This window comes from Chelonia mydas, chromosome 11, assembly GCF_015237465.2.
Source record: "Chelonia mydas isolate rCheMyd1 chromosome 11, rCheMyd1.pri.v2, whole genome shotgun sequence".
Taxonomy (NCBI): Eukaryota; Metazoa; Chordata; order Testudines; family Cheloniidae; genus Chelonia; species Chelonia mydas.
This window is the reverse complement of record NC_051251.2, coordinates 56,259,473-56,285,453: the sequence shown is the minus strand read 5'-3', so window position 1 is coordinate 56,285,453 and position 25,981 is coordinate 56,259,473. Positions and strand designations below refer to the sequence as shown.

Genomic DNA, 25,981 nt, shown 5'->3' with positions numbered 1-25,981 from the left:
GGCACTGCGGTATGACAAAACAACATGTAATTATGGGGTGCATATATAAAGGGAATATTGCTGAGCAGGCAGTGATACAGAGACCACACTTAGAATAAATCATCCAGTTCTGGGTACTTTAATACCAGAGAGAGAGGAACTGGAGGAAAGTCATAGATCAATCATGAATAGTCTCCTATGGATCCTTGCACCAGCCAGAGTGGCCACAGCTGATGGCATCACACAGGTAGAGAAGATCCCAAATCTGGCACAATCCTGCAAATCCACAAATCTCTGGGGAGGCCCCACAGGTGGCACTATTTAGGGTCAGGGCATGCCCCCTCCATGCATCAGTGAAAGGTTTGAGAACATGGTGTGCTGGGATTTTTTTGTCCATCCTGGCACCCTGGCCACTTCTGAATATAATGAGCAATTGAAGGAAGACCAGATCTTTGTGAAATTACAGTGTTTTGCACAAAGTCAAACCACTTTATACTCATGATTTGGCACTGAGAGCACATACAGAATGCCTCTCGCCACTCCAAGTCTGCCTATAAGAGGGTCCCGTATAGCAATATAAGTAATGCACAGGTTTTATAGATCCTTAACTTTGTCTCAGCTAAAGACTTCAGGCAGGAGGTGTCAAGACCTATTAGTAAACGACTGTCCAGTTTGCTGCAACCGTTTGAACTTTACTTGCAGCTTAGGTAGGTGAGCTCTCCACAGTACTCGACCCCAGTTGCACTGGGGGTTCTGCTCTGAAGAACTGGGCCTTGGTTTTCTGCTGTGATGTTCTCCCCTATGGTGCAGGGCAGGACAAATTGTGACTTCACCACAAGCAAGGAAACAGTAAACGCTTAGTCTAGGTCAATAAACACTTCTTGACCAACCTTGATTCCGACATGTGGAGCAGCAAGTCCTAATATCCGGTCAATGGAATATTGCCAGGGTGAGAACGCACTGAGGTTGTGTAGAAATATGACAAAGACCGAAAACCAATGTGCACTCTTACACCAGTACCAGTGTGAAGATCATGCACTAGATTTAGCCAAATATCTGGAACACCAACTCCTTTCAGCGCAAACCAAAGTGCTGAACTGTCGACCGAATCAAAAGCCACTCAGCACTCACTGCATCTTCCAGCTCCTCACAAGTCAGACATCCACCAACAGTACAATCTCTAGCATTTTTCTGAGGATCCTGTTGAAGCTGTGAAATACACACAGGTCATCGAAGATCATGTGTGTAACCTTGGTACCCTCTCAGACAACATGGAGGTTACCTGGAGTGGTATATGTAACACTATATCATATGCTACCACTGGAACAATTGGCTTCAGATGGTCATGCAAGAAATCTTGGCTTTCTGAAGAGACCTTTGGTATATTAGTGAAAAAGGAAGAAGCATGCAAGCAGGGAGACATCCAAGACTAAATATCTGAAAGCATTCTCTGGGCTGTAGCAAAACGTGACTGTGAGATTTCCAACTCCCTGGCCAACAAAGCAGACAACGACCTAAAGAACAACAATCTGCATCCATCATACAGAGCCACCATGCCCCTGGTTGGCAGCCATAAATAGCCTTCTAACATCCTCATTATGAAACCAGATGACTCTCCTTGCTCATTGACGGACAAGGTCCTGGGCAGATGGAAGACACATTATAAAAGTGGGCTGAACCCCGAACCTGCTGATGACTGCGGAGAGCTATGTGACCTGGAAAATTGCACAGCTGTAGATCCAGGGATGAATTCTGATCCTCCATCACTCAGGGAAGTACAGAAGGCCAACCAAAGATTATAGAATGGACATGCTGCAGGACGTAATGGTATTCCACCTAAGCTGCTCAAAGATGCCTCAGAACCAGTATCGCATCGCCCTGCATCAAGTGTTCCTAAAAGTGTGGGCCTCAGGCACAGTACCAGCATGGAAAGATGGCATCATAGTGTCCCTGTACTATGGCAAAGTATCTCGCACTGAGTGTGGCAACTACAGGCCGGTCTCATTGCTATCAGTCCCTGGAAAGGTCTTTGCTCACTGCTTGGTAGGATAATCAGGTTTTGCTGTTGAGTGGTCATCAGTGGGCACTCTCCTTACCATCCAGCTTCTGGCGGAGCTGCACCAAGAATTTAACCACCTGCTTCATGGGGTGTATATCAACATCAAAGCAGATTTTTATTTAGTTGATAGGTCAACACTTTGGCTCATGCTGAAAGGAGATGGTGTTGCAGATGTTCTGCTAAATATAATAGAGGTGCAACAAAAATGATGGAGGAGTGGAGGGATTAATTTTTGAGGAAATTTTAAAAACTGAAAATGTGTAGCTTGGTACTAGAGTCCAGCAGAAAGAACACTGGATCTTGCTGGATGTGCTGTTGCTGACAGAAGAGATCACACCTCAGGACTGTCTGCCAGAAGACGCAGAGACTAGATCATCCTACCACCAGAAAAGAGCAGATTATGTTCCTATAGGCAGGAGGAGGAGCAGATCATTCCCATCCTACCAATAGGAAACCTGAAGCAAAAGAGAAAGAGCCTGATGTCCCGCAGGCCAAAGAGAGTAGAGTCCTTCAAACCTACTGAGACTGAACAAGGGTTGGGTTGAGACTTTGGCATTACTTCCCCGCTTATGCCGGCATCAGGAACATGTTTTTATTCTTTGTGGAATTTCTTCCAAATCACTGGAAGTTCAGTGGCTATATTTAGCTCCTCCCAGCTGCTTCCTGCTGTCCGTCATGTTCAAAGCACAGCAAAGAGATGTCCAAAAATTAAGACAGACACACCTTGAAATAAAATTGCTCAGTGAGGTATTGGAAGACATTATCAATGTTTAGAGTCACTCCTTTTCCTGTTTGAATAGCATAATGCTGTTGTATTTGGGCTTCCAGTACTGCATGACGAATGTTCTAAGACAAGTTTTCATAACAACATGGGTTAGCTTTTGTAACCCTCAGGCCCCAGTTTTTAAACAAAACAAACTTCGAACCTCAATAATCTGGCAGTGTCCCACTTAAAGACCTAAAGTTGTAAGGTACTGGACCAAATTCAGAGGTGGTATGTAATTTACACCTCAGCATTGCCTATCTAGGCTGCTGTAAGTCACTTACATTAATTTTAACATCCTTACACTCACCTCTGAATTTGGCCCATTAATTCAAAATTGCCTTCATTGTATTCAAAATTCTCCCTGGTTCTGTGCCAGAGTATCTAATGGACACTGTGCATCTTTTCTCCCCTCCTGCTTACTTCCTCTTCAATTTTCAATAATCGAGCTGGTATTGGTAAGAAAATTTGCTGTTTAAAACTTTTATTTCTTCGAGTGCTTGCTCTTACCGATTCCAATTAGGTGTGTGCATGCGCCATGTGCACGGCCGTTGGAAAGATTTTCCCCTAGCAGCATCTGTCGGGTTTGCTGTGGAGCCCCCTGGAGTGGTGCCTGCATGACGCTCAATATATGACCCTGCTGACCCAGCGCCCCCTCAGTTCCTTCTTGCCAGCTACTCTGACAGAGGGGAAGAGGGGCAGGTTTGGAATGGATATGAGCAACACATCTCGAAGAACAACAGTTACAAAGGTGAGTAACCGTTTTTTCTTCTTCGAGTGCTTGTTCATATTGATTCCAATTAGGTGACTCCCAAGCCTTACCTAGGTGGTGGGGTTGGAGTGAAGGAATGTTGACTGGAGTACCGCTCTACCGAAAGCTTCATTGTCTCTGGCGTGCCAGACGATGGTGTAGTGCGAGGCAAAGGTATGCACCGAGGACCAAGTCACTGCCCTGCAGATTTCCTGGATCGGTACCTGGGCCAGGAACACCACTGATGAGGCCTGGGCCCTAGTGGAGTGTGCGGTGACAGCTGGGGTCATCACACCTGCCAGCTCATAGCAAGCACAGATGCAGGACTTGATCCAGGAGAAAATTCTTTGAGAGGAGATGGGGAGGCCTTTCATCCAGTCCGCCACCGCAATGAAGAGCTGGGTCGATTTCCTGAATGGCTTAGTGCACTTGATGTAGGAAGCCAGAGCCCTGCGGACATTGAGGGAATGCATTCGCTCTTCCTGGGAGTAGCATGAGGTTTAGGGTAAAAAACGGGCAGGAAAATATCCTGGCTGGTGTGAAAGGCCAACACCACCTTGGGGAGAAAGGCCGGGTACGGTGGGAGTTGCACCTTACCCTTGTGGAAGATCGATGTAATGGCAACCAGGAAAGCTGTCTTCCAGGAAAGATACAGGAGGGACCACATGGCCAGCGGTTTGAACAGGGGTCCCATGAGTCACAAAAGGACCAGGTTGAGGACATGACAGCATCCTGGTAAGCTTTGGTTTGAGACCTGCAATTTGGGCCCCCCTCAGATTAACACTAGACTGTTAAAGAAGAGCCAGTGAAGAATGAATGTCTTGTGAAGCTTTTGGCACTGTTGCTATACTGAATAGGCTAGCTACTACTGAAAACTTGCCAGCAGGCAGGCATTTTAAGCAGCTGATGACTAGACCTTTTATTTAACTTCATTCTAGGGTACAATTACATAGTAACTCGGGCATGTTGGGAATTGAGATTAAATAGACATTGCCTATGGCAAATCTTCCCTATTGCAGCAATATCTGAGGCAGTCAGTGCTGAGGAATGACAAATCAGACAGCTGTAAAATGACATTTTGGCTTCTGTGACCAGGGCATATTGATACCTCTGTAACAAAGAGTTTACACTGCTAGTGAACACAGATAGAAGTGTTTGTCAGTCTGACTCTGTTTACCAATAATGTGTCACAAGCTTGACTACTTTTAGACTCACAGCTGACTTATGTTTTTATAATTGAAACAGGATCTAAGTGAGGACTTCAAAAACTAATTCATTTCTTTTTTCAATTTTCTGGTTCTATAAGCCAACGACCAGGTGCAACCTCATTCTGAATCCTGACCCCCTAGCCTATTCCAAGAGATTGGGTTGCACTTGTCCTTGAAAATGCCAGAGGCCATTTAGACATGTCCCTGAGGCTCAAGGTTTGGCCAGGCCCTTTCCACTCTTCCTCCAGGTTCCCTGCCTCCAGCAGTGTGGCCATAGCAACAACTCAGCATTGCTGCCTTATCCAGTGCAATCCTAGCTTTAATGGCTCATTTGGGGGAATAGTGAAAACAGCTTTCATCATTCTCTCACCTTTTCCTTAGGGGACTGAGAATTCTAGGGCTATAAACTGGCCATCAACAAGTTTAGGCTCAAAATTAGGTGACGGTTTTTAACCGTTCAGAGGAGTGAAGTTCTGGAACAGCCTTCCAGGGAGAGCAGAAGGGGCAAAAAACCTAATTGGCTTTAGAACTGAGCTTGAAAAGTTTATGGTGGGGGTGGTATGATGGTATGATGGGTCTGCTTATGATGGCATGTGGCCCATTGCCAACTGCCAGTAGCAAAAATCCCCAACTGCTAGAGACGGGACACTACACAGGGAGTTACTACAGATAATTCTTTTCCACATGTCTGCCTGGAGGGTCTTGCCCACATGCTCAGGATCTAACTAATCATCATATTTGGGTTGGGAAGGAATTTTCCCTCGGGTCAGATTAGCAGAGACCCTAATCTAGCGTAATTAAATAAACTAGTGTAAATGATGAATTCTCTGTAACTTGAAGTCTTAAAACCATGATTTGAGGACTTCAGTAATTCAGCCAGAGGTTAGGGGTTTATTACAGGAGTGGGTGGGTGAGGTTCTCTGGCCTGCAATGTGCAGGAGGTCAGACTAAATGAGTCCAGGACTTTGTTCCCTGAACAGGACCACCAGCTGTACTCCTCTCCAATGGGTGGAGCAAGCCAAAGGCCATGAGCTGCTCCACCTGTGTGGAGACAGGCTCTCTCACACACAGGAGGAGTCTGCTGTGATTACCCCAAGATTGCAAGACCTCAGTCAAGGGAAGAGTCTGAGTCTAGACAGCCTGTTCAGACTTTCCCACCAGCCACACTGCCCCAAGAAACATGTCCATGAGGTTAAGTCCATCCTCTGCAGCTTTTGGGACACAACAACTGAACCAACATCACCAATCAATGACTTTCCAGAGAAACTCCATCCAGACTACTGCCAAAGAGCTGCAGGCTCCCATTTCAGCTTCCCAACTGGGTAACCAAGTAACTTAGCAAGGTATCAGGCACCGTTTTAGACTCTCCTCCTTTTTACAAATGTTCCCCCTGCCCTTCCCTCCCCTTATTTGTATGCTGTTGAGGAAGGACTGTGCTAAAGACATGCTGCATGGGATATCACCTCAAGGGGAGCTGCAGTCAAAAAAGAGACCCCTTCTCCTGCAGGAAGGATCATTCTCCCACCAAAAGGGAAAAAAGGCAAAAATCACTCCCGATCCTCATTTCCTTCCACAAGCTCTGGCTACTCCCAAACTCTCAACTTCAGATCATAACCCCAAACTTGAGACGCAGGAGAGGTTCTTTGTGCCAGGCATGCATGAAAATCTGAGAAAAGTGGTGAAACCAGTGAAATCCAGTCAGAGAGAAGGTGAGTGGGGTAAAGCCAAGGGATATCTCCTATCCAACACAAAGACACAAAATTTACCACCCCCTGTATACTCAGCCTTTGAAGAAATCTCTAGGGAGGAATGGGAAATGGTTGTCAGCAATCCCTGAAATTCTAGAAGGTTCCAAAACCCAAAGATTCTCCCAATTTTCCCTGAAGTTAATGTAGCAGTAGCATTTCTGGGTAAGGCTTTCTTCCCAAGAAATCCTGGAGGCATGAACATAGAAGACACACTTAGAAAAGAGGGACTTAGAAGCTTCAGCAGCCAGCCTTGAGCCCTCATTGGGAACAATATACTTAGACCCACACTGACCTAATGAACTCCAGAACCATGATGAATTTAAGTCAGTACTAAAGGAATAAACCTAGTGACAGCCACTATGTATGGATCCAGGTCTTATTCTAGACATCAGGTGAGCAAGGGAGACAGTAAAGCAAGAAAACTCACTGGAGCTTTTTCCTTCACGTGGTCTCTTGAGATATATGGGTGAAAGGTATTGTATAGCATAATATTGCTTAATATGGCAGCTCCCAATTAATGAGACACAAAATAAAACAAGTGCCAAAGGTGGAACTATTTGGCAACCTTTTTGGCAGTTTCAGAAGAAATGCAAGGATTGAATGCACATGGATTATCTTCTCATTGTATGAAATGACCCCCACCAGCTCAGGGCTGAAGCATATTGCTAGGCAGTAGGCACCTTACACTGCAGGTGTCTGTGCATTATACTAGCAGAAATAGGACCTTGTGATGTCCCTGTGCAAGTTTTCATAACTTAATTCACACACCATTATTTAAAACAAACTTTTTTCAAAGAGTAATCAGCTGATGTTAAGAGACAAGTTTTCAAAAGTGCCTTCCAAATTGCTCTAGCAGATTTTACATATGTATGTGATTATATAGGTAGGTCCCAATTTAGCATTTGTGAATTGTATAGTTAAATGTGTGACTACTTCATTTGTGTATACAAATGGCTTTACATCTATACAAAAGAATGGCTTTGAACATTTAACCCATAAAATGCACCATACTTCACCAAAAAGAGCTTAAAGACAGCAACGACTATTAATATGGGCCGTTTCAAAAAGCTAGATGCCTAAACAGTGGGATCAAAATTACTAAGCAACCGACAACTCCCCTCAGTGAATAAGAGTGATAGAGTGCTGATCACTTTTTAAAAAAATCAGGCAATTTATTCAAGTGCCTTAGTAAGGATGTAGGAACTCAACTTTAGGAGTATATTTTTACAACCTTGAACGAGACAAATCTTGTGTCAATGTATTTTCAGAATCAGCAAAGTCTACATGTTTTTCATTTCATGTAATAATAAACTGGATTATTTAAATTACACTTAACATTCCTTCCTGGTCACAAATGTTGTCATACAGGTGCAGTCAATCACACATTCTCAATATGTATTCTACTCTCCAAATTAGAATTCTGGTGAGAATGGATCTGTCTCAAATGCTCCCTTCCCCTCTGCTCTTTTCATCTGCCATCCACGTTATTTCTTGTCATTGTTTCTATTTAATATTTTCTGTTATGGATTTCTTCATTTTTCCTCATCTCCCCATAACCAATGAACATTGCATATATTTTGTATTTTTTTTCTTAAAGATTTTATGGGAAATGAACTACACTTAGGATTCACACATCTCTACCTAAAAATGTATTTCCCTCCTCCCAAAAAGGGTTAAGTTAAAGTTGGAACTGTCTCTCTGACTAAACCTTCATTGAAACACAAGATTAAAATACAGTATAAACCAAGTCAAACTCAGGCAGCGGTGAGATTTTATTTCCATTTCAGAGGTTGAGAGGCACAGCTTTACCCCATAGAAGGAAAATGTGTCAGAAGGCTGGTACTCTGGCTGCCAGCACCTGAGAACACAAAACCCTGCCTCTCTCTTTCAGATGGGGCCTGTACAAGCAAATCTGATCTTTGACTGAAGCTAAATCTTCAGTGTATTAATCACCCTTAGCACTACTATATGCAGTACCTTTTGAGAATATTTATTAGGCCCATTTAAATAGCTTCTTATTGCATTTTAATGTTCATTCATGTATAAGTAAGGAGACTTAAAGCCATCCATGCACTAAAGTGAAAAAACACACTTGGAAATTCGTAGTTTTGGATGAAGTGATAGATTTCAAAAGGGACAACTGCATTAAGATAATACCCACTCCTTATAAATACTAGAACCAGCATCTCTCTGCATATGGGAGACAGTTCTTGTTGCTTTACAAACTTAATCAGGAAGATTAAGACTACTGGCAAGTCACTAATTTTTCATATTCATACTCCAGTGTCCCGGTTTATGTGCAATTTATATCTTTACCAGGTAGACAACATATGTTCTCTTATTTGAACTAGTACAGTATTTACAAAATTACTGAAATAGTATTAAGAATCAAGCTTGAATTATTTACTGGCACATGGATTAATTCTCCAAACAAAAGTCAAGTAACTAACTTGATTACACAGTGTCAAAACAGGAATTTGACTTTACATGTGTGAGCTACAAATGGGTCCCTTGTCTGTACACCATAACAGAAATACACTAAAAACTATTAAAAGTAGAGGGTTGGGATATAATTAGACTGTTCATAAACTTCTAAAGACCTTACATTTTCAATTCCTAAGTTATTTACTGTCCACATATAGAATTTCTGGTCATGTACAAATCTAAACATAATGGTCTACTGTGTCCGTCACATAGATATAACTGATTCATTCTCACTACAATTTGTGAATACCTCCTGTGTAAAAAAAATCCCAACACCTCCCGCAGTTCAGGTGCGATATACATAACCAGATTTTTAGTGGCTTCTTTATAAAGTTGAGGTCCTTTTTGTATTTGGGACTGGGAGTTTCTTAGTATTCGAGGCAACTACACCAATTCAGCTATCAGTTTTTCTTAATTATGTTTGGCTAGAACTGAAAGTTTTGGCTTACTTAGAGCACAGTAGTTTATGCCACTCAGACTCAGGAGAAGATTAAATCTCGTATCAAGCTATAATTTTACTCTTTAACAATTTTTATAGCGCATAAAACAAAGCAGGAGTTTGATTAGATTTCTAAACTCTATCAAACACTAGTTATTTTATTTATATTTGGTACATTTCCTCTTCTGAGCAAAGAGTAGTTCAGGTTGCCGTTTTAACAATTCCCAGCTGCTTAGTCCACAGAATGGAAGGGGTAGCTGGAATTTTGATTTTCAATACTGATTTGTTTTGTCCAAACAGAAAATTGGCATGACATTTTGAATTAAAATCTCTTAGTATCTGTTTAATGTTGACAAGCAGAATTACTGTGGCTAAGTAATACAAATCAAACCATGAATCAGAAGAGACAGATCGTTCAGGGAAAAACACTGAAAGCTGTCCTTTGCTTATAATCAGGCCACTTATTTAGATGTTTGTATTAATAATGTCTAGGGAGGTGGTCTATGAAAGGAATTTCCTTACCCTTCTTTGTATTCTAGAATCATTTAGCTCTTTACTGAAGCAAGACAGGGCATAAATGCAAATTCTAGCCCCAGCCTCTGGGAAGAATAACAGATTTGTGAGCAAATCACAACATTTCTACATTCTTAAACAAGGAATATTATTTTAGCTCAAAATCTATTTTGTATCCAGAAATGAGAGAGCACAGAACTTACTCTACAAAGCATGAAATATCCAGTTATCTGTATTCTTGGAAGAAAGGGGGGGGGGGAATGAATCATTTAGCAAAATATATTGGTATGGAAAAAGAATTTTTTTAAATTTTAGCCTCTTGGTTTTAAAACTTAATTCAAAAGACAAATTAGCTCAATTTCCCTATTATGTAGAATGTAAATTTGTAAGTGAAACCATTAAAATATTTACTAACCAAATCAATGGTTTGCTTAGGCTAACTAAAGTTTTGTGGTACCACTCAGGTTCATGTATGTACACTGTCTAAGTACTTATGTAAACAGTAGCAAGGAAAATATAAAGCAGTGTTTCACTGAGGCCGTTTATATTCAGCTTAGATAGTACAGTGCGTCAACTTTACAGTATGACATATTAATTATGTGAATGAGAACAAACAAGATTAACAGTTCTGGAGGCTTTTACTAGAACTCAAAGCATGAGAGAAGGGGAAAAGAGAAGTTTAAGGTGTTAATGAAGTTCTGAGCACCATTCCACTATCTTCAATTTTACAAAAAATGTTTAGTAGTGAAGAGCACCAGCTTTTTGCCTGTCCCAGGCCAATGTAAGTTTGTCAAAGTGGCTGTACAACAGAAATGTCCTAGGGTCTATCTTGCAACAGCAGATTGTTACAAAGCTAAATACATCTTATTACCTCCAAAGTGTAATCCTCTACCCTCAGTACAAATTTCAAGATATCAAATCAAGTCATCTGACCTGTATAAGATAAACCTCAAGTGTACAAACACAATAGCTAAAGCTAGTCACTAAGAGCGCATCTGATGCAGTGACCCTGCTGATCATTAAATACAATTTTAAAAATGAAAACACACAAATATCTGCCCAAGAAGGCAGCACTGTATAAGCACTTTAAAACCTCTCTCTCTCTCCATGTTCTCATTTTATATCCAGATGGTACAGTTGCTTAGGGTATACTTGACTTGTAATATGTTGTATTTAATACTTAAGGCATGTTCAGTATATTTTGAAGAAATTACTATTCAAAAATAAATTAGCTCTCATTCCCAGGTAAACACACCTTCAAGAGGAGGTATAGTTTAGATAAATGGCTTGGCCCACTAAGGCCAACACTTTAACCTGTTTCAATACATAAACAGGCCCATGACAACATAAGTCTCTACTATGTGAAGAAGCCACAAAACTAACTTTATCTAGGCAAGATCCATTTAATAAAAGAACACTGCTAGTGCTTTTAGATTCTCTTAATTTATGTACACCATTAACAATAAGTCTGCTAGAATAGTCTTTAAAACATTTAATTCTAATCAAATTCTGGACAGTTCAACACCATTAAGCAGCACTCATGGAACTTGTGAGTTATTGCAAATCTGCAAACGACTCCAACTATGGATGTACTTCACCTCAGTGGATACAATCCAGGTGAATGGATGAAAGCACATTGTTAGTCATACTCTCAACGTGAATCAAAGTATTGCAAGGCTAGAGTTCAATTTTTTTGCTAAGACTATAAACAAGACTATGCTAGTACATTGTTCTGTAGTGTAATATGAACATTGTGAGGTATAATCTGTAAGCAGTTACTATAGATATGCACAGGTATAAAACCACTAAGTACCTTACTATAGGCAAGAGGAAAAGTTATTTTCAGCCACTGCTATTCTTTTGAGAAGTCGGGGAGGAACGAAAGTGGAGGACTTTCATAAGAAAAAATAATCTTTCCTTGCCTTAAGACTCAACACATCACTTCCATGATGTATACAGGCCTTTACTGTTACAGAAAGGCAAGTCCAGAAAGTACACAACTGTCTCTCATTAGATCAAAAATATACTTTTGGTAGCATAGTAAAGTTATCCTTTTGGTATTACTAATACTGTAGTTGTGTTTAATATTTGGATACACACATACAAGAATAGTTGATACTATATACTCACGCCCAAAAGCAGAAGTAAAACTTAGAAACAAATGAGTTATTTTTTAAAAAGTAAGAGCTAAAATTAGGAATAAGCTACATTACAAGGACCTTCCTGCAGGATTCTAAATTTAAGGTACGTATTAAACTCAGAACTAAGGCTAACATTGCTATTTCATTAGAAAATAGCTTGTGTGAAACCTTAGTCTCACCTATCTTTTTAATCAGACACATTTGAGGATTGTGATCCAATGATTGTTTAGCAGCAATTTTACACAACTGTAATTATTTTATTAACAGGTATTATAAACAGATAATACTAATTTTATTTAAAAACCATGAGTGCCACATTGATGACTATACAGTTCATGAATAACTTAAAGTATTTCCCATATTAAAAGGCAATGCACACAGCATACAAAAAAGTATACTAAACAAAGCTATAATAAGGATACATGATTGAAGTGTCTAAAATGATATATACAGTACATAATGTCAATTGTGTGTTCAGTACAGTTGCTTTCTGTACCACAATTCCCATCATGCCTCACTTTCCCCAGACACTGAATTCTGCACCTCCTCTTCCAAAATTGGTACAATCAGGTTATCCTTGGACATCAAATTATATTTCATCACAAATTTAGTGAACCGGTGACACAAAAAGGTTTCATTCTGAGGACGGAAAAAAAATATTTAAATTCCAATATAAAATAAAATGCATTATGACATATAAGAGAAGGGAATATTTCAGACAGAACTGTGGGAAATTTATCATAAAAATCCTGGAGCATAAATAAATTGTCCCCTTGGTTTTGTAAGTTTTAGGAACATTGGGTGGTTTACAACTAAATAATACCACCACAAGGAATCCATTAGTAAAATAGTTTTATTTCCCCCTTTTATATTCATAAGAGTGGACACAAGGACCTATTTAAGCTTTATTTTCATAACACAGTGTTAAAAGTGTTAAAAATATTCAAGTCCCACTATAACAAGCATGAAATCAGATAAGCAATTCTGTGTCAACTATATCCTGGTTCACTATGCAAAGCCCTAACAAAAGCTGTATATAGGCACCTATGGTAATTAAATCCCTCCCCCACCACACATACACCCCAGCTAAACAGTGAGCTGAGCCATTCTTTAGCTACTACTACAATCCACAGGCTCCAGTAGTATTTGCACCCACTGTGCTCCTCCCCATGCTAGTCCTTACCCATGTTTTTACTACCATTCACACCTCTAAGCCCCCCCCTTCCTGACTTTAGTCAGTTAAAAAAAAAAAATAGTTACAAGTACCATATATGCCCCTGAGACTCCTGTTGAGTCTGTGGCTTTAGCATCAGACTTCTCAACTGTTAAAATGTTTCCTCTACTACTGTGTGAAAGATATACACAAACAAGTAACTGACTGTACACAAGTGCTGTCAAATGGATAAAGTAAACTGAAAAAATATTTCTCTGCTTTTAATGATAATAATCCTATGGGTTTCCTGTAACACTCAAAGGCAAGCAATTTTCATAACAAGTGTCATTGAACTGACGGTATTAAAGTTCTTGTAAAGCTTTCTGCTTCTGTATAGTGAACTTCTACCCAATTTAGGAGAACTATAATAAACAGGATTAAAAAAGCACACATGAAATTGCTTAGTTTGAAGACCAAAGTCATTCACATGAAACTTCACACAATTCTTATATACATGTAATCTATTATGAACTGTACTTTCCTTGGCTAAGGAGGTATGTGAAGTGAAAGTGTTAAGAGAAGAAAATATGTAACACAACTGCAGAAGAACAATGCCTGGCATCACTTTAGTAAATGCACTAATCAAAGTACTCAGTTACTTACTTCATATTCATCAAATATCTGCCGATGATGAAAATACGCATGGGAAAATATTCTGTAAATCCTACGGCACACTGATCCTAGTTTGGCTACAGAGGATTCCTTTATGCTAACCCTGTAAGTCAAATGTTATACAGTACTTAGTTTTACAAATCTACCAGTTGAATACAGATATACACATACACATGTGCACCTGTGTATCTAGTTTTAGTTGTTTATACTGGATTAATTGATCCCACTTGAAATTCCAAGAGTTAGGTTTTGTGGATGACTGATTACAGAATTTAAATGTTATTATTCTTGAAAGATTTTAGTAAAAATATTAAGTTGGCTCATTCTGCATATTTAAAACTGTGTATTTTCATTGCAGAAACATTGGCTTCTTCCCACAGAGAGCCAAATTTTTAAATTAATCTAGTAGGGGCTAGATTCCCCATTTCTAGCACAGAGGGATGCAAACTGCACACTCCTTCCCCAGCAGGACCATTGTACTCCGTGGAGGCTCCTCCCCAGAAAACACAGCTTTTACTTTTCCATCCAGGGTTCCATAAATTGGCATGGAGACTACCTGAGAACCTGAATCTGTGCATGTCCTTGGCCAGGCCTCTTTGTAGACAGTGGTGTCCACTTTTGGGACTGCACTAGTTTGGTGTGGGTTTCCCAGCACAGCAGGTCTAACAATACCTTAAGCCACCACAACTCCCTCCCTCCTTTGAGGTGGGATTTTCCCCACTGGAAACCTAGAGTCCTGGACCACACTGAAAAACCCAACTTGATTAAATTGCATTGGTAATATATTCCCTTAAACACCTCTGTTTTACCTCTAACAAGCTGGTGGCAGAGCAGCACTAAAAGCAGGACCTCTTCCCATACTTAACAACAGTAACTGTGGATATGCTGCCACATTTAGTATTTTTCATCATATTCTGTAATGCTGTATATGAACAATACAGTATTTTATTCTACTAGATACATGAAAAACAATTTGCATTACCAAAAACTGTTTCAGATTTGTTCCACCTATGAACAAGATTTTCTGAATGTAAAACAACCCCACCTCCCCACAAAAAAAATTAAAGATGATGCTTCTAAGAGTTTTACCTGCTGGGGAAATATTTATTGCTATTCAGAAGACATGCAGCTCCATCAAGCGTGTGCCTGGTGTAGTCTATAGCAGGACACTAAAAAATATTAGGAGGGGAAAACAGGTATGACACTGCATCACACATAATATTTTACACAGAATTGTCTGATATATCACATAGCCATTTTGAATTCCAGAAGTTTTACAGAGTTTCTATAAGGGTTTGAGTAAACTTCCCCCACATTAGAGCTGTCTGTCTCCTATGTTTTATTACTTATAGCTCCAAGTACCCCTTATTGCGCTATTTCAGGAGGATGCTTGTTTTGGAGATGGGGCATATGCACAGGAGTAGATGATGTTCTAATTAAGTGTCTCTTTAGCAACTAGGAGTCCGGTGGCACTTTAGCTCTTTAGCAACTGACATGACAGAAGTTCTATAATGGAAGAACACTGCCAAAGAAAAAGAATTCATCCCACCGCCTACAAGTTAGTTTGGCTTCCATGGCTCAGTCGTGAGGGCAGATTATGGACTGCTTCTCAGTTGCTTTGACAAGCAGGATCAGAGTCCATGATCTTCCCACTCCTTGTGCTCCACCCTTTTCTCCAATAACTTACAATAAATCCCTACCTACCTAGGAGAGGAAGAAGGAGAGTCAAAGCTTCTCCCAACCCAGATGTGGAGGTAACTGGGCTGAATGGAACTTACTAGAGCTAGAAAATATTTTTTCCCCCCTTATCTAAACCTTAATCTGTGTATAGAACTTATCCCTTTGCTCTGCATGCTATGTACCTTTGGGGTGAACAAATAATGCTTTGTTTTGAAGAAGCTGTTTTAGAGTCCCTTTAAATCAGCTGCTGTCAGGTTGCCAAGGAAAAAGGGCTTACATGTGCCAAATACAGTTGGGTTTGTCAGGTTAACACAGTTGGTGAACAGGGAGGCTGCAGCTGAAAGATCCAGTCTAACAGTGGTAGGACCACATGAATCCACCCAAAGAAGGGTGAAGGTAACAACATCTGTCACCTGAGGGGTATACTCAAGAGGGAATGAAAGGGGTCGAAAATGCAGTTCACCTCGTAATCACTTCATCTGGTTTAAGTTAAAGGGGGGAGGACTTTGGGCAAAACAACTGGAACAATTTTAAAGGAACACACTATGATTATGGAAGACTAGGTATGAAGAGAGATCAGATAAGACAGACAGCTCTACTATCCTCTAAACCAACAGCCACCAGGAAAGCCACTCTGAAGGTAAGAAAATATAAGTTCACCAACTGGATGGCTCAGACAGGAGCTTGGGTAATGTTCCATGTGCTTGGACATTCAGATACATAACTCTGCAACACGGTCAAAATTTGAAGACGCACTCTCCTTTGACCTGCTCTTGAGGTGCTAACAGGGCTAGTCTGATAACCCACAGTTTGTGAAGCTGCCTCTCCCTTTAGGACTGTGTCCTCGGCAAGGCTGAATATCCATGTGGCATCTCACACTGTCATGAGATTGGCTGGCCCCTGGAGAAGGAAGCCTATCCCTAGTTTGTGTTGATTTTCCCACCAGAGCAAAGATCTTTTCATCTGGATGTTCCAGGTTGCCTCCTAATCAGACTCCTGTGATAGCTAGTTCAAGTGAACGCACAAGATGCTTAATGCAATGATGCAAGAGGGACAACTGTGGTATTTCCCACCCTCAATTTTAACCTTCTCTGGGTGTTCCAAGCTGCTAGAAAAATTCTCTTGAGGACAGTAGGGCAACATTCCTGCATGTTGCTCAGAGTGAAGCAGGACAAACTGGAAAAGCAGAGAAAGAACTGGAGAGTGTGAAAATCCTGACTGCGATTGGTCATCATTGTGCCTGTCAACATACTAGAAGGAACCAGCCCATGGTCTGTGCTGAAGCAGACCAAGCCATGGAAAAATTAAAATCCCCATACTTAACTGTTTAAATCATGCAGGGTTAATGACAGATCTCATTGACTGAGTGACAAGTATTCCAAACTAATACACTATAACTTGCTTGGTCTGGACACGTGAAACATATCAACACACCTATGAAGGGGTAGCAAAATATCAATTTCCCTTCTCCTCATCAATACCCCATAAATTATTCTGTACTGAATTTTAGATGACAAACACTGTTAGCTTGAGGACGTAGAAAATAAGAAGTAAACTCATGTAATATTCATTCAGTTTTAGCCTGGCCACTTAACTACTTTCCAATTATTAAGAACATACAAAAGTCAGTTTCAGTGAGGAAAAGGAAAAAACTAAAAACACTAACCAAGATTCTGGATGGTTCCTTTTCCTGATTTTGTATGTTCATTTCCAATTCCACTTCTGTTTGAGAAAGTTTGTTTCCCACCTCCCCCAAACTTCTTTCTTCACTTACTTCAAAGGGAAGGTGTCATCATGTGCTTATTACGCTCCCCCCCACCCCCACCAAGTGCACATTATTTCTGGTGAAAGATGTTGAACTTCTAGCTATGGAACAGGCATTTTTATTGATCTATACAGCAGCTAATACAATAGCACAGCAAGCACCCCAAACCATCCCACCTGAGTGCCTCAACCCACCCCTAAAAGGAAACCCTCTCCAGGGCTGAGAAGAAAGTGCAGTCTCCATGACTACTTAGTCCTTGATCTCTTTGCTAAGACTCTCAACATAATGATAGTTGTAATGTGAACAGTTGTATACCAGGGCCTACCAAGCATGCATTAAATGTTACTGATTCTTGTTCATGCACCAGTACAGAAAAATTAAGTCAGACTACTCAGCAGTCTACAATCTTACTACCGAAATTTGCACAAAACTAACTAAGGTCAAAATCCAAGGGCCACAATGGCCCTTTGCAAGGAGAAAGCCACAGGAGGGTGTCAGAGAAGCTGAAGATGCAGAGGTTCCCATTGCAGAATTCCCTGCAAGTTCTCACCAGGAGCAGGGACTTGAGAGTCCACAGGGAGGTGGGGAGAAAGAGAGGAAGCCTTCCAACTCCATGAAACTGCAGAGAAAGGCAGCTCGATCTGCTAAAAAAGAAATCCCTTTCTGTTGCCCAGTAACAACTATGGAGGTGACCAGAGAAAATGTAATACAGATTAAAGCTATATTACTCTTCCAGATTCCCACACAAAAGGTGAGGGGGAAGTAGGGATCTGTATGAGACTGTTATGGAGAGCAGCTGGTTCCCTGTTCTTCTGCCTCCTATGAGTCACTACGGAGGATGTGAGAAGCAAGCAGGGAGTACTGCTATGAAAGTCGCATTCCCACATATCCCTTCAATTTGACTAAGACAAGATATGCATGGATGGCCCCTTCTGTGCATGGATCACTGAAGAAAATATGGGCCTTTACAGATATATTTAAAAAAATATCCTCCTTACCTCTTTGGGAGTTTTATGGGCTGCACAAAGAAAAATCCATTGTTCAGTTGCTGTCATCTGAGTGCATGTATCGGGGTGGCATTCACTCTGTTGAAACAGTTGTTCGGTTAATAAAATACCAAACAGAGAAAGCAAGATTTAATCATTATTAAAAGAATTTAACTCCCAATTCCTTAAAATCAGAAAAATATTTTAAAGCTACCTGATCAACTAAAGTCTTCTGGAATGCTAAAACTATGTTCCTAAAATCATGGTGGCTAAAAAATGTGAACTAAAAGTTTGCAAAGCTCTGCGAGCTAATATTACATCTAAAAATACAAAAACAACCTGGTCTCTGACACAAACATTAGAGAACAAGAAAAGAGTTACCTGAAGCTTGACAGCAAGTCCATTGAGCTCGAGACAGAATTGTCTAGAAATTTAAATACAGCATTGTCAAAACAGTTTCCCTAATGGAAACATTTTAACACAAAGAACAACTTGTCATAAACGCTAATGGTTTTATGCATTTCTAGCATTTTTAACAATTACATTACATTGACTGGGGTGTAGAAAACAGAAGAGGAATGAGATCAAATGTAAACAATGTTCAAAATAATTTCAGCAGCTATGACATATTTAGAATCTTTGGACATATTTGTAGCATATACAAGGAAGAAAATAAAAAATAAGAGGAGACTATAAGAGGACAGGAATACAAAAAGATAAGTCAGACAATTTAATTTATTATTCGTTCAGAGGAACTCATACAACTATATTCTAGTTTTCTCCTTTGTCAAAAAGGATAAACTGAACAGTATTCCAATAGCAGAGACTAGGAATATAATATTTTCTCCCTTAGGAAAATCTACATTTTACAAATTTGCTTTTGATATCAATTCATGTTTAAGGAAGGGGGAGAAAAAAAAAAAAAAAAAGCAAAATCCCTTAAAACATGCACTGAAGAAAAACACATTATAAGGTGCAAACTGATCAAACCTATCTATACTATATATCCTGAAAGTCTAATTCTGTGGCTTTAGTGCCATCCCCAAATGCTCAAGAGAATACTACCGAGACCTCCACGAGTACCTCTCTTTAAGTCAGCCAGAGTTGAGGTATAATGCAGTGAGGCTATGTGTGAAAGCTGCTGCTTGCCTCACTTTCAGGCATACGCTAGCAGACAGTTTAGAGAAGATTTAATGCTTCAGAGGAGGCAGGGTAAAATTTTCAGAAGTGACTAACTTAGCCGCCTCAGTCCCATTTTCAAAAGAAATATAGGCACTTAAGAGCCTACATCTCATTAAAAATCATTGGGACTTAAGCTCCCAAGTGCCACATTTTTAAAGGTATTTAGGTGCCTAGTAGGATTTTTAAAAGAACCTATGTGCCTAACTCTCATTGGGAGGCACTAACTTAAAACTATTCTTACCCTTCAAAATGTATGGTGATGGACTGACAAGACAGTCAAACTAAGGAAAAAACTGATTTTTTTCAGAATGCCAGGACACTAATCTTAGCAAAGTGATGTAAAAACCAAAGCAGGAATAAGGGTGGAAATATCAGTGAGCAGAATATTGAGTCTGTACTATAATAAAATAAATACTTTCAGTAACAAGGACAGTTTGGAAACATAAAAGGCATCTAGGTAGCCAGCTTAACCAATGTATTATAACAGCTAACACATAAAGAGAAGGCCAGAAAAATTGTCAAGATTTCTCTGATAGTGACTGGAATATAAACAGAGAACATGTTTACTGCAAAAAATATTTTCTTTCAGTTTGCTAAAAACAGGCTTCATGACTAACAGCTATTCTGGAGAGCATCTAATGATGACAATATTCATATTTTAGTAAGTGAAAGTAAGGAATTGATGAGATTGATGGGGGGAGGTGCTATGGAAACTCATGGCTGTCCTTTCAGTCCATACTGACATAGTTCTAGAAGTGAACTGCAAAGATTTATCTAAAATAAGACAAACACACACGTAAGCTGATATCACAAACTTTTAAAAGCAAAAGGGAGTTTAAGGGAATGCTCACAACAGTGAACTTGGTAATTAGAAAAGGAGCAAATAAATTTCATTTTTAAGACTACAAATCTATTACTAATACATAATTCTAAGATGTTTAATAGTACAAAGTTTTGCTCTTGTAGGGTTTTTTTCTTTCAGTCGTAAACAAAAATATTTAGAGTCTATGAGATTCAGACTATTATGATTCATTACTACTGCTAATCAGTGGGTTGGGTTTCCTGATTCTACATTTTGACAAAACATGAATTCTTACCGTAAATGTTCATACTTCCATACACCTTCATCCTGCCCTTCAGGAGGTTCCAGGATTTTGTCAATGTTAGAACAGTCTGCCCTTATGTTTTGTTGGATATACTGACAAGAAAAAGTAATAATTTCTGAAAGTTATTTAAAGATAGTAAGACACCATATTTAGGATTGCCCCACAACTCTAGCTACTTTGATATATACCTACTAGCCATTACAGTAAGGATAACAGCTATTTATTTCTTTAGTCTAGTCTAGGTGGAAGTGAGCAGCTATGTTGATGGACCAAAGTAAGAGGACAAAAAAAAAAAAAAAAGTAGCGATAGCGGAGAAGTAACAAAGCAAATGTCCCAAAAATACAGTGTGTGAAAAACGTCTCCCCTGAATGAGAAATGGTAAGAGGAGCAGTGAGTTTTACCAGGTAGCAATAAAACCTGTTCAACTGGTGAAACCGGACGCCAGGATTCTCGTGATTTCTACGCACAAAATTACTGTATTAACCAGTACACTGATTTCTATTTCTCTATGGAATTATGAAGTTATTTTTGTACAACTATATCACAACCAAGAAGAGACTGTGCCCTGTTGCTTACATCTTGCTAAAAGTCACAAGATTTGGGTGACTAAACTTAAACACATGAAAAAATATTTATTAAAACAAAAAATACCTGTTGAACAGCTAGTGTGCTATCCATTTCTTCAAAGGATTCATCAGGCCAATTGTAAAAATCCTATGGAAAAAACACCCAAATTTAAACCAGTTTAATAAAGGGTGGAAAAGATAGCATGTCATTTGCAGCAAATTCTGAATGCTTAATATCAGGAAACTTCAACATGCTGTAGAAAAATAACCTTTACAGTTCTAACAAACAGGAAACTACATCTAGAAAGAGAAGAAGCAGACAAAGTTGCGAAGGACTATATGGGACTGATGCTCACCCTCCGAAGAACCAAAATATAAAACTTACAATAAAGGAGCTACCACAAAGGTATTTCATATCTTTAAATTAAAGCTAAAGCTTTGCTTGACTTGTAATACTGTAAATGTCATCTCTTCCATTCCTTTTCACATGCTAAGAAGAGTCCGATCTGGTTAATACTTAGAGACCCCAAAAAGAAGTCCGGGGTTCTAAAGGAAGTGGTATTAAAGTGATTTCACAAGTGACCGGCAAGATAGGACTAATGTGGTACTTCCAGCAGCACCTCTGGGTACGTTATGATGGGGTGTTAGCCTAACTCCGCCAAGACACTTAGCTATTATTCCTTCATCGGACCAAATATACTGCCTGCTTTTTTCTGATTGAACGTTTTGTTCATTTTCATCCTAAACCATTATGTGACGTCACTAGTTGCTGTTAAAAAGGTATAAAATTTCACCTCAGAGGTGGCTGCCTGTCAGTGGCTGGTGAAGTAATTCACACACACCATCAGGATGAAAAGATGCACGTAAGTGTAGGATTACTTCAGATGTAGTCACTGACATTTAGCGACTCGGACTCTTTTTTATGACCTGAGACTCCTGAACCTCTAGGTCCCTGGGAGGGGGACTCCGGGTCAATCCCAGGGGAGAAAACACCTTTCTCCTTAGCTGACAGGGGTAAACACGGAACAGACTCACCCCCGCCAGGCGGGCAGGGGGAATCCACACCCAGGCCCCCCAGGGCGGCGAGAAGCGCTACCAGCCCCGGCCGGGGCAGCCGGAGCGAGGCGAGCAGCACCAGCCGGGCGGGAAGCAGCCCGGAGCCGCCCGGCTCCGGTGACAACCCGAGCGCGGGTCCCTACCAGGCGAGCCGGCCCCAGCGCGGCAGCGGGTGGCCAGAGCCCGCTGCGGGCCGCCCGGCCCAGCCCCGGCCAGCGCGGGAGCCGCCCAACCCCGCACCCGCCCGCCACTGGCGCCCCGCACGGGGCCGGGGAGGCCCAGCGGCTCCGCGCCGGGACGGGACCGACCGCACCGGCTCCAGCCCGCGAGAGCGCGGCGGCCGAGCAGGCCCAGCCCGCCCGCTGCTGCCGGCCCCGGGCCCCGCGCGGGCAGGAGGCGGCTGGGGCGCGGCGCCTCACCTGGGCCTTGGTGCCCGGCCTGTTCCGCCTCAGCACAGCCGTCCCCTCCGCCATGACCATAGTGACAGCGGCGCCAGGACCCGGATGCGGCAGCCACTGACGAAGAGTGGGAGGAACAGGCGCGGCGGGAGCAGAGGGAGGGAGGCTCGGGAACAGCTGGTGGTGGGGAGGGTGAGAAGAAGATGGAACAGCCTGCGTGACGCCCAGAAAGGGGCGGGGGGGGTTGTGAGTGAAACAGCTTCCGCGAGGAGGGAGGCAGGAGGAAGAGCCGGCGAGGAGGCGGGAGTAGCAGCGGCAGCTAGAACAACCCCCTAGAGGCGGAGGGGGGCGGTGCCCAGTGGTGCGCGCGCTGTGCGCGCGGAGGGAGGGAGGGAGCGAGCGAGCTGCCTGGGGGTGTGGGCGGGGTCTCCCGGGGCCTTGTCGGGCTCTGGCTCTCCGTGAGGGGACGGGCCGGGGGGCGGTGCGACTAGACCTAGGGAAAGTCAGGAGGCAACTGCCCCTTGCCCCATAGCAAATACGGCCCCTGCCTGTCTGATCTCCCCCATGTTGTGCACAGCCACCCCCAGCCTGCAGGCCCGCACTTGGCCCGGGTTCAGAGCCGGGGGGAGGCGGCAGGTACAGTGTCCCTGGCCTCTCACGCCACTCAGAATTGCCCTGGAGCCATCTCAACAAGGGGGGGTCAAAACTCTTAAGGACTTGGGGTAGCCCATCATCGCCAATCAGAGATTCTCTTTCACAAAAAGTAATCCTTGGACCAGTCCACACCACAAGGAAAAGCTCCAGTGTCCCTATCTTGGTGCTCACAGGGCTTGTATTTAGATAGTTGGTAAGGAATATGGCTTCCCCTTTCTGACTTCCCTCAAGAGGAAAATTCATGGTGTCTTAGAAATGTTCCCCTCTGTTTGCCCTTCAGTTACATGTCACCTGATAGGAACACATGGCCTCAAAACACCTGCATGAGGGAGTTTTACCTAAGAAAAGATCCTGGCCTCACAAAAATAATTAGTAGGATTCATAGATTCTTAGGCCAGAAGAGACTACTGTCATCGTCTAGTCTGACCTCCTGGCTAACACATGCCATAGAGCTTCCATGAAATACCATACAACTTCCCACAAAATAAGTTATACTTACTTTTATCAGATGTGAACTTGGCACCCAAAGGCTAGCAAGCTAACCAGATTGTTGCTTTGAAAACAAGACGTCTTTATGTGCAGAAATTCCTATTAAGTTAATTTCTTCAAACATCCTGTTGTGGCATCCTGCCATTATCGCTGACTTGTCTGCAGCAAGGACTATCTTATATCACATGTCTACACAGTTCTGAGCACAATAGGGCCCTGATCCTCAAATGGGGCCTCTAGACATAAAAAAATTATTAAAACTATTGTTAAAATTATATAATACACAGGTTGAGAAACAAGTCTCTGTACATCTGAGTATAGTGCTTAGATTAAAAACAAACTTGGTATTTGTGGATAAAGTCATGAGATAGATATAGTGCATAATCAGCAGCAACCCAAATTTAGGTGAGTAAATTGAAGAATACAGTTTAGATCTTAGCATCCAAGTATTTGGGTACATCATTCATTAAAAGTTATACAGAGAGTTAGCTGTGGAAAGCACATATATCAATGAATGAAGATTGTCCCTCAGTAATTGAGAATTAGGTGGGTTGTCCATTTAGAAAATATAATCCATGAGGGAATTATTTCAATTATTTTCCTGACTGCGCTTCTCATCAGCACTCCAGCTCATCCCTCCTGGTATTGTCGACGTCCAGTGATGTGTTCTATGTAAATGTCCCTTGACCATCTGATGGCATCCGACGCCATGAGTTGCCGCATCAGCTGAGCGTAGCGTTGACCAATTCCACATTCTCTCAATACTTGCTCGTCCCATGCACCTGACGATCAGTGCGTGTGTCTGAACCTGGTAACCCTTAGCACTCAAGGTTTTGGCCAGACGGGCGTATTTCTCCACCTTTCGAGCTTGGGCATCGTGGAAGGCCGGGGTCCTGTTCTCGAAGGGCACTGTGACATCCACCATGATGATCTTCTTTTGGTCCACATTGGTAATGATGCTGTCTGGTCGCAGTTGGCTGTCGGTCCCAGGGATGGCGGAGTTCACAGCAACCTTCTCCACGGATGGTAGGATGGCTCTGGCCAGGCAATCTTGGATGGCATTGTGTTGCAGCTGCCAGTCTCTGGAATGGGGCTTGCAGCTACACAGGACGTGGTGGATGGCTCCATTCAGCAGAACGCAGTTGAGCCAGGCCCTGCGGATGAACCTCCAGTTGGCAAATTGGGTGAAGCTGCCGCTGGGGAGGAAGTATTCGCTGGAATCCCACCTTGCATGTCACCTTGAATGCCTTGTTCTGGCCTGGCTTACATTTCAGGTTTTCCACATATTAGCAGCAGATGGCATCCTTCAGGGTCCTCTTCAGCATGGTTCTAGCTCTTGGAGTGATAATAGTGTGATCCGTGTTCTTCACTCCCAGCTCCTGGCATTCCTTGTACCACGTCCAGCGGCAGCCAATACGCTTCTCCAGTCGTCATATAGCATTGCAGGCACAAGTCCAGAGCAAAACAGTCTCTCCCTCTCTAGAAATACTAGAAATTACATGAAAAAATTTAAAGTGACAAAGTAGTAAAAAGTTATAATGTAATTTTTAAAAAAAGGAGTACTTGTGGCACCTTAGAGACTAACAAACGTATCTGAGCATAAGCTTTCATGAGCTACCGCTCACTTCATCGGATGCATCCACTGAATGCATCCAATGAAGTGAGCTGTAGCTCACGAAAGCTTATGCTCAAATACATTTGTTAGTCTCTAAGGTGCCACAAGTACTCCTTTTCTTTTTGTGAATACAGACTAACACGGCTGCTACTCTGAAAAATGTAACTAAAGGGGAATTTAATTCTTTTAGTACCAGAAAAAAACAAAAGGTGTCAAAACATTATAAAAGCAATATTTTAGGAGGATAGAGATAGAGCTGTAAAGCTGGTCTGGTTTCCACTAAGCTAGGATGTTAGTGGCAAAATGGATACAAAGCATCTCAGGGCCCTTCAGAGTGAAGTGGATAGAAAGGCTAATAAGTACCCCATGTCTGCAGTGAGCATGCAGGAGAAGGGTTGGCCTTGGTTCTAGGGTGAACCAAGCCAGGCACTCCCACCTGCACTCGTGCCTGACCTGGGTACAGTAGCTGTCACTGGAGGTGCATATAGAACAAATGCAGATGTAGAAATAGAGCCAGCAAAGGAAAAAACTCTCACAGAGATAGAACAGCTTCTGTAAGACAGGGAGGAGGGA

General features: G+C 41.7%; 1 protein-coding gene across 2 annotated transcripts in view; it reads right to left on the bottom strand.

The window, feature by feature from the left end:
• Positions 1–10,471: 10,471 nt before the first annotated feature.
• The window catches only part of LOC102934594 (MOB-like protein phocein), a 34,482-nt gene continuing 18,972 nt past the window's right edge, over positions 10,472–25,981 (bottom strand). Inside the window, exons 1-8 of one of the 2 annotated variants that reach the window (XM_037912402.2) lie at positions 22,672–23,011; positions 21,282–21,344; positions 20,621–20,721; positions 18,723–18,765; positions 18,354–18,440; positions 15,000–15,079; positions 13,902–14,013; positions 10,472–12,724 (exon numbers count right to left, since the gene is read on the bottom strand). In XM_037912402.2, coding sequence (XP_037768330.1) covers positions 12,593–12,724; positions 13,902–14,013; positions 15,000–15,079; positions 18,354–18,440; positions 18,723–18,765; positions 20,621–20,721; positions 21,282–21,344; positions 22,672–22,731 — 678 coding nt within the window. In that variant the 5' untranslated portion in view covers positions 22,732–23,011 and the 3' untranslated portion in view covers positions 10,472–12,592. Of the gene's footprint in view, positions 12,725–13,901; positions 14,014–14,999; positions 15,080–18,353; positions 18,441–18,722; positions 18,766–20,620; positions 20,722–21,281; positions 21,345–22,671; positions 23,012–25,981 lie in introns of those variants that run through there. The other variant, XM_027834015.3, reaches the window with a different exon arrangement.